Below are 16,328 nucleotides of genomic sequence, written 5' to 3'. Positions count from 1 at the left end.
GATGAATCAAAAATAAAACGAGGATGAATGATAATGAAACAAGTAACACCAAGAGGAGTAATGATCAGACTCAGATCAAACATAGAGTGAAGTCACATCAACTACGAATGTAATGATGGAATGGACAGTGACCCGGAGCTCCTAAGAGAAGGCCACTCATCTCGCTCAAAATGTACAATAAAACAAATACAAATCATGGGGGGTCTCGGAAAGTTCACACATGAACTCTCCTCGAAAAACGTACCCAATCAAGTGACCCTCGAATATCAATACATACTCAGTGATGGACAACAATACACACATGTTTTTATTTCTTTTTCCATTTTTTTTTTAAATTTAGAAAAATATATGTAATATATTTTGTGCAAAATAATTAACAAAGGGCACACTTGGCCCAATGGTAAGGTGGGTGCTTAACCGGGGGGGTGTTCAACTCCCCCATGGAAAACATCTCATTTTTGAGCTTTGACGTGGTAATTTCGTTTCCACATGAACCACTTATTTTTTAGCTTTGACTTTGACCATCGATATTTCTCAAGAAATTTCACACATGCATTGACATAGGTATTTTTATCAGGATAAAACTTAATATTTATTACTTAATGAGTTAAATTGATTTTAACTTAAATTATATTTAAGTTGTTGACTTAAAATTTATCACTTAATTTTTACTTTTAAATATTAAGGTTGTTTAATAAAAGTAATTTAAAATTTATTTTAAGTTACTTTGAGATAATTATGGTAAATGAGGAATAACAGGTAAAATAAAAATGTGGAGTTAAGAATAAGTTAATTGGTTTTACTTGTTATTTAAAGTTGATTTTTGCTTAAATCATGATATTAAGGTGGTGATTATTTTTTGGCTGAATAGAAAAAACCAACTATTTTGGTTTTTTCTATTAAGGTAAAAGTAACATGTTGACATCATCCAATATAACTAAAATGAACTTGTTATCAACATGTTCAACTTAATTATGTTGGATGATGTCAACATGTTATTTTTAGTCGAATAGAAAAAGTCAAATATTTTTGCTTTTTCTATTTAGCTAAAAAACAAATATCACTTAAGTTATTTTACTGAACATACTTAATTTACTTAATGATTTAAATTAAGTTATTAAGTCACTTTAAGTTATTAAGCGGATTTATCAAACTTCCATGTAGTTAAAGGAAGATTCTTTAGTATCTCTTTGGTATCTTACCAAACCCTCAATATAAAGTTTTGGTCTAAATTATCGAATAAAAATATTAAGAAATGAAGGATACGTATACATGGATAAAATCAATATAACAATAAAAAAACAAACCCTTAATATAAAGTTTTGGTCTAAATTATCGAATAAAAATATTAAGAAATGAAGGATACTTATACATGGATAAAATCAATATAACAATAAAAAAAACAAAGGATTATGTAAAAGTAAATGAAAGAAATGAAGCTATATGGATAGACAGTCGTCCCTTTTGAGTAGTCATTTTTTGATTGCCGGAAAACCCCTATATTTAAAGACCCATATTGAAGAGAAAAATTATGAGGTGGCAGATCTGTGGGCTCTGAAGCACATTTCTACCTTCAGTCAATTTCTACTGAAACCTACCCATAAATATTAGCCCTTGAGTCGACCCAACGAATTCCATAAATCTAGACCACTGAGTTTTTATAGGATCTCTTTAATTTGAATCTCACGAGTATCTATATACATCAACAAATGTTCTGTGCTCAGCATCATCTCACAAATCTATAGCAGTGATTTGTTCTGGTCACTTCAACCTCAGCCTCACCTGAAAGGTATGTGCGCCTTCACAGAGAAATTCCCAACTAGCTTAGATATGTATGAAGTTTCTTTCATTAGCTAATTGTTTTGGTTTGATTTATTTTTGTTGGATCCTTTTGCCTGATTTTCCTTCTTCTTCTTCTAGGAATCCTCTCTCATTTTCCCTTGATTTGAATTTCCTATGTACCTTTCACTTTGGAAATTTCTGATGATCAAGAAGGGGAGTCAGTCCAGAGTCATTTGTGAAAAAAGTCCTAAATTCATATTTCCAATAGTCTAGCTGTTTCAATGTCATTCAAGGGGAAATTCCCTTGGTGACAGTTAGTTGATTATTGAGTTAATGTTTGTGGACAGATAAGAAGAACGAGAATCAATATTGAGAATGGGTAAGGGGAAGAAGGAGAGAGAGGAATGCATGTTGAAGAATGGAGGCCTATTATTAGAGAAGCGAATTTCCTATTTTGGTGGGAGGTATTCCAATCCAATTCGTAACTTCTCTATCCAAGAAATTCAAAGAGCAACAGACAATTTCAATGGAAATTTAATCTTCAATCATGATGTGAGCAGTTTTCACAAATGGTACAAAGGTTCTTTGGAAGGTCGAGTCATTCGTATTAGGAAAATTTGTCACACGAGTTTTCGAGGCAATCTTCAAATTGTCACAAATGAAATTGCTGTTGCAACACAAATGAGCAGCCACAAGAACGCCTTGAAGCTACTAGGATGTTGCTTAGAGACACGAATACCTATTCTGGTTTATGAATTCTCATCTTGTGAACCCCTTGGAAAGAAAATATTTGATTGCAATGAGCCTTTCCCATGGAAGAGTAGGCTAAAGATTGCATACGAGATTGCTAGTGTAATTGCATATCTTCATACTGCTTTTCCTAGGCCCATCATTCATAGGGATATAAAACCTTCACATTTCTTTTTGGACAATGGTTCTACTCCCAAACTATCCTATTTCGGACTTTCTATTGCCCTTCCACAAGGTGAAACGCATGTGGAAGGTGTATGTGGGACCAAGGATGAAAATATCGGTAATCACGGATATATCGGTATTTCGATTTTACGGATATATCGGTATTTCGATTTTACGGATATATCGGATATATCGGAGATATATTGGATATATCGGTGGATATTTTGGAAAAAAATATTGATAAGCTTAAAATTATTAAAAACTCATGAAAATGTAAGGAAAACCTCATAATAATATAATTAGAAGTATAATAGACATTTTAAAGTTATTTTATTGAAAATGTTGATATATGTATAACATGATTTATCATATTTGATAATAATATCGTATGCATCGATAAAAATGTGAATTTTATAAGTGTACATTTATTATTAAATTACACCTAATATTATGATATTTGATTATAATATGTCTAATTTTAAAATATATATTAGTATTAAAATATGATCCATTTAATTCAATTGTATTAAACAATACAAAATAAATAATGATATATATATAATTTTTTAATATTTAATTAATTATTAATGATATTAAAAACATTATGAAGAAAATTATATAATTTTTATATTTTTGGTAATTAATTAAAAGACTTTGCATTTAATTATAAAATAATTATAATTAATTTGTTCATTAAAATATTCTTATATTTTCTTTATATAATGAATTTAAGTAGATATATAGTTGTTGCATATTATGTATCAAAGGGCAACTTAGCCCAGGTGGTAAGCGGGTGAACCCCAAACCAAAAGGTTTGGGGTTCAAATCCTCTCAACAGCAAGGAAATGGAGAGCACTGTAGTGGGTCTGACTTTCGTTGACCTGCGTTGACCACGCGATATATCGGAGAAAAATCGCCGGAGTTAGTATGCGGAAATATGTTGAAGATCACATGGAAAATTAAATGCACTGAGGAATTTGCAGAAGAGAGGCCAACCATAGTGGATGCTGCAAAAGAAATTAGACGAATTCAGCGGTTTGTCATATAAACTTTCTTTTGCAACAAATTAAGCATATAATGATTCATGATAAGTGATTAAGCATTGATTAGTTTAGAACTTTGGTTAAACATGACAATATGGTTTGCCACTTCCACAAAATGTGTGGGCTCCTCTTAATTGACAATGGCTACTCTCAAGCCGATGTATCCTAGAAGTTTTTATTTTATTTTTATATATCAAATACTTAAAGGGGAAAATCGAGAGGTCTTTGGCCACTCCCAAAAAACCGTGTGGGCTCCTCTTAATTAACAATGGCTATTCTTAAGTTGATCTTGTTGAATTCTGCGCCATTTTTTAAACTAATCAAATGGTCATCAATATTCCATAAATAGTGCTTTCTTCTCTTTGTTTTAGTCCTAGTCATCTTGGACTCTTTCCATAGTGCACCACTAGTGGTCATATTTTATTTTCTCTATATGTTGATGAAATGATTAATATAGGTGATAATGGTGATGGGATAGTAGAATGAAAATCAAATTTGGCTTCTCTATTTTGAAATGAAGGATTTGGGCTCACTATGATATTTTTTGGATGTTGAGGTAGATTCTTCTTTTAAAGGTTATCTTTTCTTGCAATCAAAGTACATAATTGATACTTTTTATCGCACTCGCCTTACTTATATTAAGACTGTTAATACTTCTCTTGAGGTTAATGTTCGGTATTCTTCTTTTGATGGTGACCCTTTGCCAAACCTTATATTGTATTATTGTTAGTGCTTTCTTCTCTTTGCTTTAGTCCTAGTCATCTTGGAATCTTTCCATAGTGCACCACTAGTGGTCATATTTTATTTTCTCTATATGTTGATGAAATGATTAATATAGGTGATAATGGTGATGGGATAGTAGAATGAAAATCAAATTTGGCTTCTCTATTTTGAAATGAAGGATTTGGGCTCACTATGATATTTTTTGGATGTTGAGGTAGATTCTTCTTTTAAAGGTTATCTTTTCTTGCAATCAAAGTACATAATTGATACTTTTTATCGCACTCGCCTTACTTATATTAAGACTGTTAATACTTCTCTTGAGGTTAATGTTCGGTATTCTTCTTTTGATGGTGACCCTTTGCCAAACCTTATATTGTATTATTGTTAGTGCTTTCTTCTCTTTGCTTTAGTCCTAGTCATCTTGGAATCTTTCCATAGTGCACCACTAGTGGTCATATTTTATTTTCTCTATATGTTGATGAAATGATTAATATAGGTGATAATGGTGATGGGATAGTAGAATGAAAATCAAATTTGGCTTCTCTATTTTGAAATGAAGGATTTGGGCTCACTATGATATTTTTTGGATGTTGAGGTAGATTCTTCTTTTAAAGGTTATCTTTTCTTGCAATCAAAGTACATAATTGATACTTTTTATCGCACTCGCCTTACTTATATTAAGACTGTTAATACTTCTCTTGAGGTTAATGTTCGGTATTCTTCTTTTGATGGTGACCCTTTGCCAAACCTTATATTGTATTATTGTTAGTGCTTTCTTCTCTTTGCTTTAGTCCTAGTCATCTTGGAATCTTTCCATAGTGCACCACTAGTGGTCATATTTTATTTTCTCTATATGTTGATGAAATGATTAATATAGGTGATAATGGTGATGGGATAGTAGAATGAAAATCAAATTTGGCTTCTCTATTTTGAAATGAAGGATTTGGGCTCACTATGATATTTTTTGGATGTTGAGGTAGATTCTTCTTTTAAAGGTTATCTTTTCTTGCAATCAAAGTACATAATTGATACTTTTTATCGCACTCGCCTTACTTATATTAAGACTGTTAATACTTCTCTTGAGGTTAATGTTCGGTATTCTTCTTTTGATGGTGACCCTTTGCCAAACCTTATATTGTATTATTGTTAGTGCTTTCTTCTCTTTGCTTTAGTCCTAGTCATCTTGGAATCTTTCCATAGTGCACCACTAGTGGTCATATTTTATTTTCTCTATATGTTGATGAAATGATTAATATAGGTGATAATGGTGATGGGATAGTAGAATGAAAATCAAATTTGGCTTCTCTATTTTGAAATGAAGGATTTGGGCTCACTATGATATTTTTTGGATGTTGAGGTAGATTCTTCTTTTAAAGGTTATCTTTTCTTGCAATCAAAGTACATAATTGATACTTTTTATCGCACTCGCCTTACTTATATTAAGACTGTTAATACTTCTCTTGAGGTTAATGTTCGGTATTCTTCTTTTGATGGTGACCCTTTGCCAAACCTTATATTGTATTATTGTTTGTAGCTTTGTCTATCTCACCATTACACATTCAGAAATTACTTATGTTATTTACATTGTTAGTCAAATTTTTGCTTTTCCTATTTCAATTCATTAAGTTGTTGTTCTTCATATTTTGTGGTATCTTGGAGACATTCTATTTCAATCTTTTACTTTCACCCACTTTCTCTTTATAGTTACATGCATATTCTAATGATAACTGGACTAGTGATTTCGAAAATCGCAAGTTCATCATTGGATTTTGTATGTTTTTTGAAGATTCTCTTACTTCTTAGAAAAGCAAAAAAATAGACTATCGTTTCTCGATCTTCCACAAAAGATGAGTATCATGCTATGACATCACCACCAGTAGGATAGTTCGATTACACTAGTTACTTGGTGATTTTTTGGGTATTTCTCTTTTTTGTCCCGCTCCTATATATTGTATGATAATAAGAGTGCTATTGAGGAGGGGTATAAGTAAAACAAAAAAAAAAAAAAAACCAATAAACTAATCCAAATGAACCAAAATTGATCATATTGATTTGATTTTCAATAATAGAAAAAGTTGGTTTGGTTTGAGAATTTATAAAATCGACCTTGTTGGTTCGATATTCAATTTTCTTGTTTCATAACCAATAAAAATCGAACCAAACTAATATTCTAAAAATTATATATGATTGTTTGATATTTGATAAGTTTTTTTTTATATTAGATTCTATTAAAATAATTCATTATTTTTATATTATAGTTAAATTAATTCTAAATGTATTTAATATATTTTTAACATCAAATCTAAATTCGTTTCAATTAATTTTAAAAACAAATTAGACGAGCCTGATATAAACTCAAATTAATAGACATTGGATTTGAAATAAACATAAATTTATAATTAGGTCGAGGATTAAGAAAGATCATTAAGTTGGGTCAAAATTGATGCACGGAAATTGAACTAAACTGATCTCAAAAGGCTTGATTAGGTTCAGTTTTTCACTCAAAATCTGATTGGTTTGGTTTTCATCAAATAACCCAAAAATCGATTGAACCAAGTTTTGGTTTTGTTTTTTTTTCACAAATATTACATATATTATTGAATTTTTAGCATGATCGTATTCTTTGTAAGTGATCACATTTTTTACATGAATAGTAATTTTATTTCAAATTTGCCCCAAATCATATTAAAAGAGAGAATTTGTAATAGGAGTACTTAAAAAACATGTTTTTATGAAAGAAATCTTAATGAAAAAAGACTTGTTTTTTTTTCACATGAATATTTATGGATCAAATCTAGAAACACCTGGATGTAGACGGTGGCCATATTAAATTTGTGCATCAATTCTTATCCCAAACCCCGCTCAATTACATGGGCAATTGTATTGTTGCTAAACAAACAATCTTACAAAGAATTATGTTGTTGTGGCCTATCCCAAATCAAATTTGATGACAAATAATGAATTAAAATTATTCCGTAAAAATTATTTGTCACAAATAAAAATTTGTGACAAGGTTTTATAGAAACTATTTATCACAAATTTAAATTATGATTAAATTTGTTTTTTTTTTTTTTTTAAAATTATGAATACAAGATTCATACTAAAATATCATGAAAATTAATTAATCTCAAATATATTATGTGGCTAAGCATGATTTTTTACCATAAATAAAAATTGCATCCCTAAAAGAACCTTTTCACCATTAAAAAACCATATTGTAAAAGTTTCTTTTTGCCGTAAAATACTATTCATGAAAAAAATATTATACCAAAATATGGAATTTCTTGTTGCCTTACGCTTTCCAATGAGATTTATTAGAGGGAAAAGTAGGTTTTCATCCGGTAATTTAAAAATATATATAAAAACAAACTCAAACTTTTATAAATCATATTTATCTTCATCAGTTTAAAATTATTTTAAAATACATGCATTTTTTATAATTCAAATAATTAATTATTACACATTAATAACACCATTAATAACTATTTTTTATTGTCAGAACTGATTTAAGATTAATAAAATAAGAAATTAAAAAAAATACAATTAAAATTAAAAGACCTTTAATGTGAAAAATATAAAAATAAAATATTAATTTTCACTTCATTAAAACACTCTAGTCGTAAATATAAATATCGAGAAAGAGTTGAAAATACAATGGGAGTAAATACTTTATTTTTAAGTTTTTTAGTTTTTAATTGTATTTAATTTTTATGTATTTTAGTTTTAATTGTATTTTTAATTTTTAAAATTTCTTATTTTATTATTGATATCAACTAACAAAATTTTTAGTCAATTTTATTAAATAAAATGAGAAAATGACGGGATATATATAATATATGAAATAAAATTATTATTAACTAGGGGATTAAAAAGATTTTATTTATTACTTGAGAATCCGAGAGAATTTTTTTCACAATAATTTGTACCTCATATTATATAATAAAAAAATTATAATATATTTATTTGTAAAACACCTTTATTAAATTAAAATGATAAATTAATTTTAGATAATTTTATTTAATATCATCAAGTAAAAGGGTATTTTAGGAAATAATTATTTGAGTTATAAAAAAATACATATATTTTAAAATATTTTTAAATAGAGGAAGATAAAATTAATTTATAAAAATTGAGATTTTTTTTATATTATTTTTTTCAAATTAGTCAATCAAAACCCATTTTTCCCTTTATTATATTTTGAAACAGGAATCCATACTATCATGAAAAACGAAATTTGATTTAGTGATAAATTTTAAAGGTATCATAATTATTTTTATTTTTAGTCATTTTAAAAAATATAATTTTTAAAAATGATATTAAATCAATATTAATCATTTCTCTTTCACTCGCTCTTAAGCTGAGTCAAATGTCTAATGTCTTGTAACAAACAACTTCCTAGAATGCAACAAACGAGATTTTGAAAAAAATCTAATAATTTTAAAAACATATTTATTAAAATATGCCACTTTTGAAACTATTTCTAAATTTATGATATTTTTTAAAAATTTAATTGAAATTTTCATTTAAATTTTAAAGTTATTTTTAAAAAAAAGTAACTTTCATACTTGACTTAAGTTGTTTTTTGAAGTGACAACTTCAAAATACTGTAAATTCGGAAATAATTTGAAAAAGTGTTATATTTTAATAAATATTTTTTAAATTGCAATACTTTTTTTGTTTTTTCAAAAAATCTGGAACCAAACACCCCCCTTGAACTTTTTTTTGGTCAACAATCTGCCTTTTGGAGGTCAAGGTTTACTATGACAAAAACGTGTGGACTCCAGCTGGACATCTTAAACAGCTATTTCTATCTTGCAATGACTTCAAGGGAATGGCTATTTTCTCTCTTTCAGCTTCATCTCACCTAAAGACTTGAAGCCCTTCTCATCTGTTGAGATTAATGACTTGTGTTTGTTTTTTTACTTAATTTTAAATATAATTTTAATATTGAATAGTATTAAATATTAGATTATTTATTTTTTAAATATTTTATTTATATTAAATATTAAAAAGTAAAAAAAAACCAACACTATAGTTTTTCTATTCAATAAAAGATTTATAATAAATAATAAAAAAATAAAAAAACAAATAACTTAAAATTTAAAAGTAAATTACTTTGAACAAAAAGTTGAAAAAACAAACGCCTTCTAAAACTCTAGTTAGAAATAATGTAATTCTTTTTTTGGATTCTTATTTCTCAATTAATTCTGTTTTGTTTTATTGTAAAATTAATTAATTTTGCCTACTAAGTTGCTTATATAAAAATAATTATAATTATTAGGATATGTTATTTATTAATAATAATATTTATAAAAGTATAAATTATGTTTAGCATTTGATATTAAAAAAATACTATTTTATGTTAAGTTAGATACTGACTTAAAAAATATTTTGGTCTTTATCTCAAATATTATATTTAAATTAATTTAATTAATTATAACTATAAATAGAAACTGATTTAGTTTTATATTATTCTTTATTTATAAGATAAATAATAAATATTCTAATTTTAAACTTTATTTATTACTTTTTGTTTGTTTCACTTTTAGATTAAAAAAAAAAAGATTATCAATTTTATGTAAAAATTGAGTTTATAAAACATAAGTTTATTGTCAATTTATTTTTTAAATTTATTAAATAATTATTTACAAAATAAATAATTTCCTTTGGTTTTAATTTTTAAATTAATTTTATTAAATAAATTTTAAAATTGAAAACATTATTCTTTAATTTAAAATTTAATCGTAAAAGGACTAAATTATAAAAAAATTAATTTTAAATTAATTAATAGTTATTAGAAGTTAGACATGTGGATTATATTTTCTTTTTCAAATTTTATTTTTGACAATCATTTTCTTCTTAATTTATAGGATGGTGGACATGTGGATCCAACTTGTATGTATCCATTTTGGGTTTAAATTATTGGAAGGTGGACATGTGAGCATGTGGACCCAGCTAAGATTATTCTCTTTTTCAAATTTTGTGTTAGGCATATGTACCCATTTTTAGTTTAATTTATTGGAAGTAGCACATGTCATAGAACATTCTTTTTTTAAAAAAAAACTTTTGTTATAGTATTTAGTATATATCTTCATTTTACCTTAATACGACCAAAAATTTGAAACCTATAGATAAGATATTATTCAAAATGAACAATTATTCTCAACAAACCAGATAAAAAGGCAAGAAAGGTGATACCTATTTAGTCATAAAAGATATATTTTTTTTAAGAGACATTTTCCATAATGGGACAAAATTGAATTTATATTAAAGGTGTGAAGAGACACCTTTCCATCATTTTTTTATTAGCCATATATACATGTTAAAAAAAATTGAATTTATACTAAGAGACTCTTCTACAACTCCATAAAATTAAATTCATATTAAATGTGCCTTTTCAAAAGAAACATTTCATAGTTTTTATATTAATCATCTATAAAAAAAAATTGAATTTATACTAAAGTAGTAAATTCAGTTTGTTATCTTCTTAATAGATCTCCTTTAATTCCTATCAATTGTAAGACTCTTGAAGAAGTATGGTTTAGTTCTCCTTTTAATTATACTAATTTTAGAATTTTTTGTTGTCCTACTTATGCTCATGTGAATGAAGGTAAGTTGGAACTAAGGACAAGGAAGTGCATATAGGATATGCAGATGGAGTAAAAGGGTGCAGGTTATAGTGCTCAGATTCAAAATTCTCTAAATTTCTTATTAACAGGAATGTGACTTTTAATGAGTTTGCAATGTTGAGTCCTAGGAAAGAGCAATTTCATGTAGAAAAATACCATAGTGTGAGAGAAAGGGTGGAGTTTGTACCTGAAGCTTCATAAACTATAGAAAAAACAATTTCAATAAAACCAAAGGAGAAGGAAGTGCAACATCTTGATAATAAAGAAAATGCACTAGTACAAGAGCAACAACATTGTTTGGCTAGAAATAGAATGAGGAAGCATATTAAACCACTACAAAGGTATGCTTATGCAAATTTGGTTTCTTGTGCACTTAGTATGGTAGAGAGCATTGAAAATAAGGAACCTCACACTTATCATGAAGCCATTACTAGTAAAGAATCTACACAGTAGATTGTTGCTATGAATAAGGAGATTGAATCTCTTTAAAAGAACCATACTTGGTAACTAGTTGAGAAACCTAAAAATCAAAGATTATTGGTTGCAAATGGGTCTTTAAAAGAAATGAAGGAATTCTAGGAGTAGAGGATGCTAGGTTCAAAGCGCACTTAATAGCAAAAGGTTACTCACAAAAAAAGGGGGTGGACTTCAGTGAAGTGTTTTCTTTAGTTGTGAAGCATAGTTCAATCATGGTGTTACTTACTATGGTTACTTTATTTGATTTAGAGTTAGAGAAACTTGATGTCAAAATTGTGTTTCTACATGGTGAGTTGGAAAAACAGATTATTTATATGTATCAATCAGAAGGATTCATTATTTCGGGAAAGGAAGACCATGTTTGTTTGTTGAAGAAATCTCTTTATGGTTTGAAGAAATCTCTTTATGTAAATTATTATGTGTTTTGTTTTCATTCTTTCATTCTTTTATCCCTATTATTATTTTTTGTCATGGTTTTTCACAACAAAAACAACAAAGTGAAGTATTTTCTTATAGTTTTAGAATCTTGAATAAAATAATTGAATTTAGAAATATCAACATGAAGTATTTTATCGTAGTTTTGTAATCTTGAATAAAATAATGGGGAAAGGGAAATCCTAGGGGATAAGAGAGGTTTAGGTTAATTAAGAAAGTTTAAAACTTCCATGAATAAGAAAGATTACTTTTATGAAACCTAGGGACAACTACTCTTTTAAAAAATCATCCTCAAAGCAAGCCTAATTATACTCCTACTTCTAAATAAAATTAAACCTATATTCTAAAAGTGTATTTTTAAGATAATTCGAAAATATAATATTATAATGGATAATATTACCACTTTCAATATATATCTATATATATATATATATATATATTCAATACTTACAATTTAACATTAAGGCTTTTCATTACTTAATTTTTAGTTTTATCAAATTTTACCTTAATTTTTTTGTCTTTTTTCATTTTTTGTTTTTCATTTTTTTTAAATTAATAACATTGATACTTCAACTATACAGATAAAAGATTACTAAAATCATAAAAAAAATATCCATCTATCTTTTTATTTTTATTTCATTTTTTAACTTGTTATATAATTGCCAAACTTTTTATTTTGTCACTTTTTTTTTTTTACTCTTTTTTAAATAGAAAATAAATTAAAGTTACAATACATGTTAATTAAACAAAAATTTAAAATATAACTGTAGACCCCCATTTTGGGGGCTCATTTTTCTCACATTTCTGCAGGCTTTTCTTACCAAGTGAAATTAGGCTAGTGGTTTGGAGAACCAATGAGGGTTAGACACCTGTCAAGAGATATTATGAGAAAGTTGCAGACCGTTGAGGGGGGGATTTTTACCTTAGGGAGCAAGCTTCCAGATGGGGCATTTTGGGTGGGGACTTTACAGAGACTTTTTTTTTTTAGAGATGAAAGGTTTTTCTCGGAAGACAAGTTTTTTTTTTTTAGGCAAGCAATGGGAGAGCAGACTGGTGATTTTTGAGTAGCTCGGAGGGAAAACGAGGGGAAATGAGATATTTTCTGGAGCATTTTTTTTCTTTGGCTTGAGAGGTTACAGAGAGGGAGGACGAGTGAAACTTGATGATGATTTTCTTTTAGCTTGTTGGTGAGAGTAGGATGAGATATTTTTTTTTTCCTGGCGATAATAGAGTGAGGAGAAACAAGTTTGAAGGTGAGCAACTTGGGAGAAAAACTTGGAGTCCGGCTAGTCTTGTTGGAAAAGGACTTTCTCAGGTATGAATGCTATAGGTTTATTGATTGTTTTTGGTTGTTCGTCACTCTTCTATGTCTCTTGTTGATATTTGAATATTCGTTGATTTGTTTGGGGTGGATAATGAAGGCCACTTGTTGTTTGTTGAGATATAATCCTGCACTCATGTTTGCCATTGTTAATCTTAGTATGCCTTGTCTCCATTGTGAAAACGCCCATAGTTGCATTTGAGGTGGTTTTTCTCACCTAATCAGAGGGTTCACTGATGACTCATGAAGTGAAACCTCTGAGGATTGCTTTTATTTGTTTTCTTTTATGTTCTATTTTCCATGGATTCTTCTTTACTGTGGCCACTATTTGTTTCTAGGCCTTATTCAATGTAATGGCTGTGAGAAGACAGATCTGGGGTTTGGTTGTGCACCCCTACAGAGATCCAATATGGTGGGAAGGGACTATGATTGGGTGATGAGATTCTACTGTGAGGTTCAAGGGAGGCTCAGTTGGCTCAATGACGCCATTCTGAATTTGTCGATATTCTATTTGTGTGTAAAAGAGTTCAGTGGGTCTTCTTGTTAAATGACTTCCTTATAGAGCACTAGATTAGCCATCGGTTTGAATGGCAACACCCAAATTCTGGCTACACGTCTTTTATCCTTGGCTTATTTAGTTTCTCTTGGTCATGCAGGCCAATCATTAGCTTCTTCAAGAATTCAAGGCAGTGACATGCCTTACCAAACGCAGGGAATGTTATGTTTGGTGAGTTCAGTGAGGATCACGCACTACATGGTCATAGAGTTGAGTTGCAGCAAAGAAACTGGTTGATCCCTCCACCAGCTCAAACACCTTTTTAAGAATTTTGCTCATTTAAGAGAGCTAATATGAATCCCAAGGATGGAAGCTGCAAGCTCTTTGGCATTCCTCTAACTGGTAATCATGTCACATTAGAACCAACAATGTCATATAGAACCATGGCAAATGAGCGAGCAGGTCATTTGCATCTCATGTCTAATGCATTTGATTCTGATCAAAAGTCTGAATTGTTAAGAGTGTTAATCAATCGATAACCCTCTGGTTGTTAGTGAAGAGGAGAAACCAAGACAAAATTCTCTCCCTTTTTTAAGAGATGTTTAGGGAAAAGTTCAGAGTATTCCAACAGAGAAGTCCTATTTCGACAAGGAAGTGATTAAGTTGCTGGAATTTCATCCGCTAGAGATTCAACATGTATATCATTTGTTATTGCCATGGATATAATTGGTCACAGTGCAAATGAAAACTCTATGGAAAGTATTGATAATTATCCTAGAAATATTGATGATGTTCAGTTCCCTTCTTCTCGCATGTATGATAATCTGGGCATGGACGACACATCTGAAGGGAATTATAGTAATCAAGCACAGTAGAGCATTTGTTTCCAACCTATTGCTAAAGTAGTTCTTGGAGAAATGAGGATCCCACATGCATTATATGCCAGCAGTATCTATGTCTTTATGTTGTGTTTGTTGTTGTAGGCCATTTACCTTTCTACGTCTTGAGCATTGGAAGTGTCTTTGTGAATACAAGACCAGCAAGTTTTTTCCATGTACGTAGGGTATTCCCCATATGCATGCGGTGCATGCATGCATGGCCATATGAAACACTCCACCTCCCACCCTCTCAAGAATCTATATACCCGTCACCACACCAAACCCATTCCCTCTCACCACCTCTCCTATTCATCCCTATCTTGCACGCCCCTATGGCCATCTTTCAATGTTCACTCAACCTCATACCACTATACCTATAAATCTACACATAACCAAACCTACCATGCATTTTCATTTTTTTTCATACCCATTAAACCTATTTTTCTCACTTTCTCTTACTACCCGTGGCCCTACTCAACACTAATTTTCCTATGCATGGCCATCCTCATTTCTCTCACACCTCCACTCATTGTACCCAGTTTCTCTATTAATCATACCTATTGCGGCAACCCGTTTCACCACCTCAGCCATTCGAACCCGTTCTTCTAGTCCCATACCCATTAACTCACTCATTTCATACCCTCCATACCCATGCCATTACTCACCTCCAATAACCTAAACCTCCTTTCATACCCACCATTCGTTTCCCACTTATTTAATTCATATCCTATCCAGTGGCTGCATCTCCATGAGCACAATGACTTTGTAATCAAACATGATCCCTCAATTGGAATTTATGATATGAACTTCTTGGTTGTTTTAGAACGCCTGGGTTGTCATACTGGCCTTTGTAGAAGATGAAAGTCACATGTTAGAATCCAGCACAGGGTCTCAAAAAATGAGGCTGTGAGGTTTCTATATGACTGGTGGCAGAAATGCTCGTTTATGGATTCTATGGGAGAAGACACAACTCATTAGATGATGCAATTTATGTATCAGCAGCCGATGCGGATGAAATCTATGGAAGCTATTGTCCCCCTCTTTGGAACTTATGACCTAGATCTCATGGTTGTCAACTAGGGCTCTCGTGCCGATAACGTCATCAAAAGCATAAAGAAAGAGCTTCATTTGCCGGCTAGGGTTTCACTTCATCAACGTCTTTGAAGAAGAGAGCTCCGAACTTAGTATCCATGGTGACTACCAAAGTCCAAAGGATCATGACGCAACACCAGTTTTCAAGATCAAAGAGCAGCTCGACAGGAAGAGATCAGAGTGGTTAGCGTATCTTGTTACAAATATGATATCGAGCTTTGGGATTATTTCCATGGCTGTTATGGTAGTTTACTACTGGCTTTCATGGCAAATAGACAGCGAGGAGTTTCCCGTGTTCGAAATGTTCAGGACATTTGCACTGTTGTTTGGAGCTGTGTTTACATTCTCATTGAACCCACCCCTGGACGCCATTGTCGTGACCTCCAGCAATGGGACGTTTGCCTCTTACTCAGTCTCCTCCTGCATTTCTTAACTACAGTCGGGTTTTCAGCAAAGCCTCAAAAGTCTTTGCTTGGTGAATCCCCAACATAAAGGTATTTGGGGTGCTCTTCCTCCTGTTCCTGAAAACAATACAAT

The 16,328-nt window shown here is 30.1% G+C and overlaps 1 protein-coding gene across 1 annotated transcript; it reads left to right on the top strand.

The window, feature by feature from the left end:
• Positions 1-1,724: 1,724 nt before the first annotated feature.
• On the top strand, positions 1,725-16,224 carry LOC117905805 (serine/threonine-protein kinase ZRK7-like). Its single transcript, XM_034818671.1, has 3 exons — positions 1,725-1,789; positions 2,130-2,815; positions 15,839-16,224. The coding sequence occupies exons 2-3, from the start codon at positions 2,158-2,160 to the stop codon at positions 16,222-16,224; spliced, it is 1,044 nt and encodes a 347-aa protein (XP_034674562.1). The 5' UTR covers positions 1,725-1,789; positions 2,130-2,157.
• The last annotated feature ends 104 nt before the right edge of the window (positions 16,225-16,328 follow it).

This window comes from Vitis riparia, chromosome 18 (genome assembly GCF_004353265.1).
Source record: "Vitis riparia cultivar Riparia Gloire de Montpellier isolate 1030 chromosome 18, EGFV_Vit.rip_1.0, whole genome shotgun sequence".
In the NCBI taxonomy this organism is placed as follows: domain Eukaryota; kingdom Viridiplantae; phylum Streptophyta; class Magnoliopsida; order Vitales; family Vitaceae; genus Vitis; species Vitis riparia.
The sequence above is the reverse complement of the archived record's forward strand: the minus strand, read 5'-3'. Positions and strand labels throughout refer to the sequence as shown.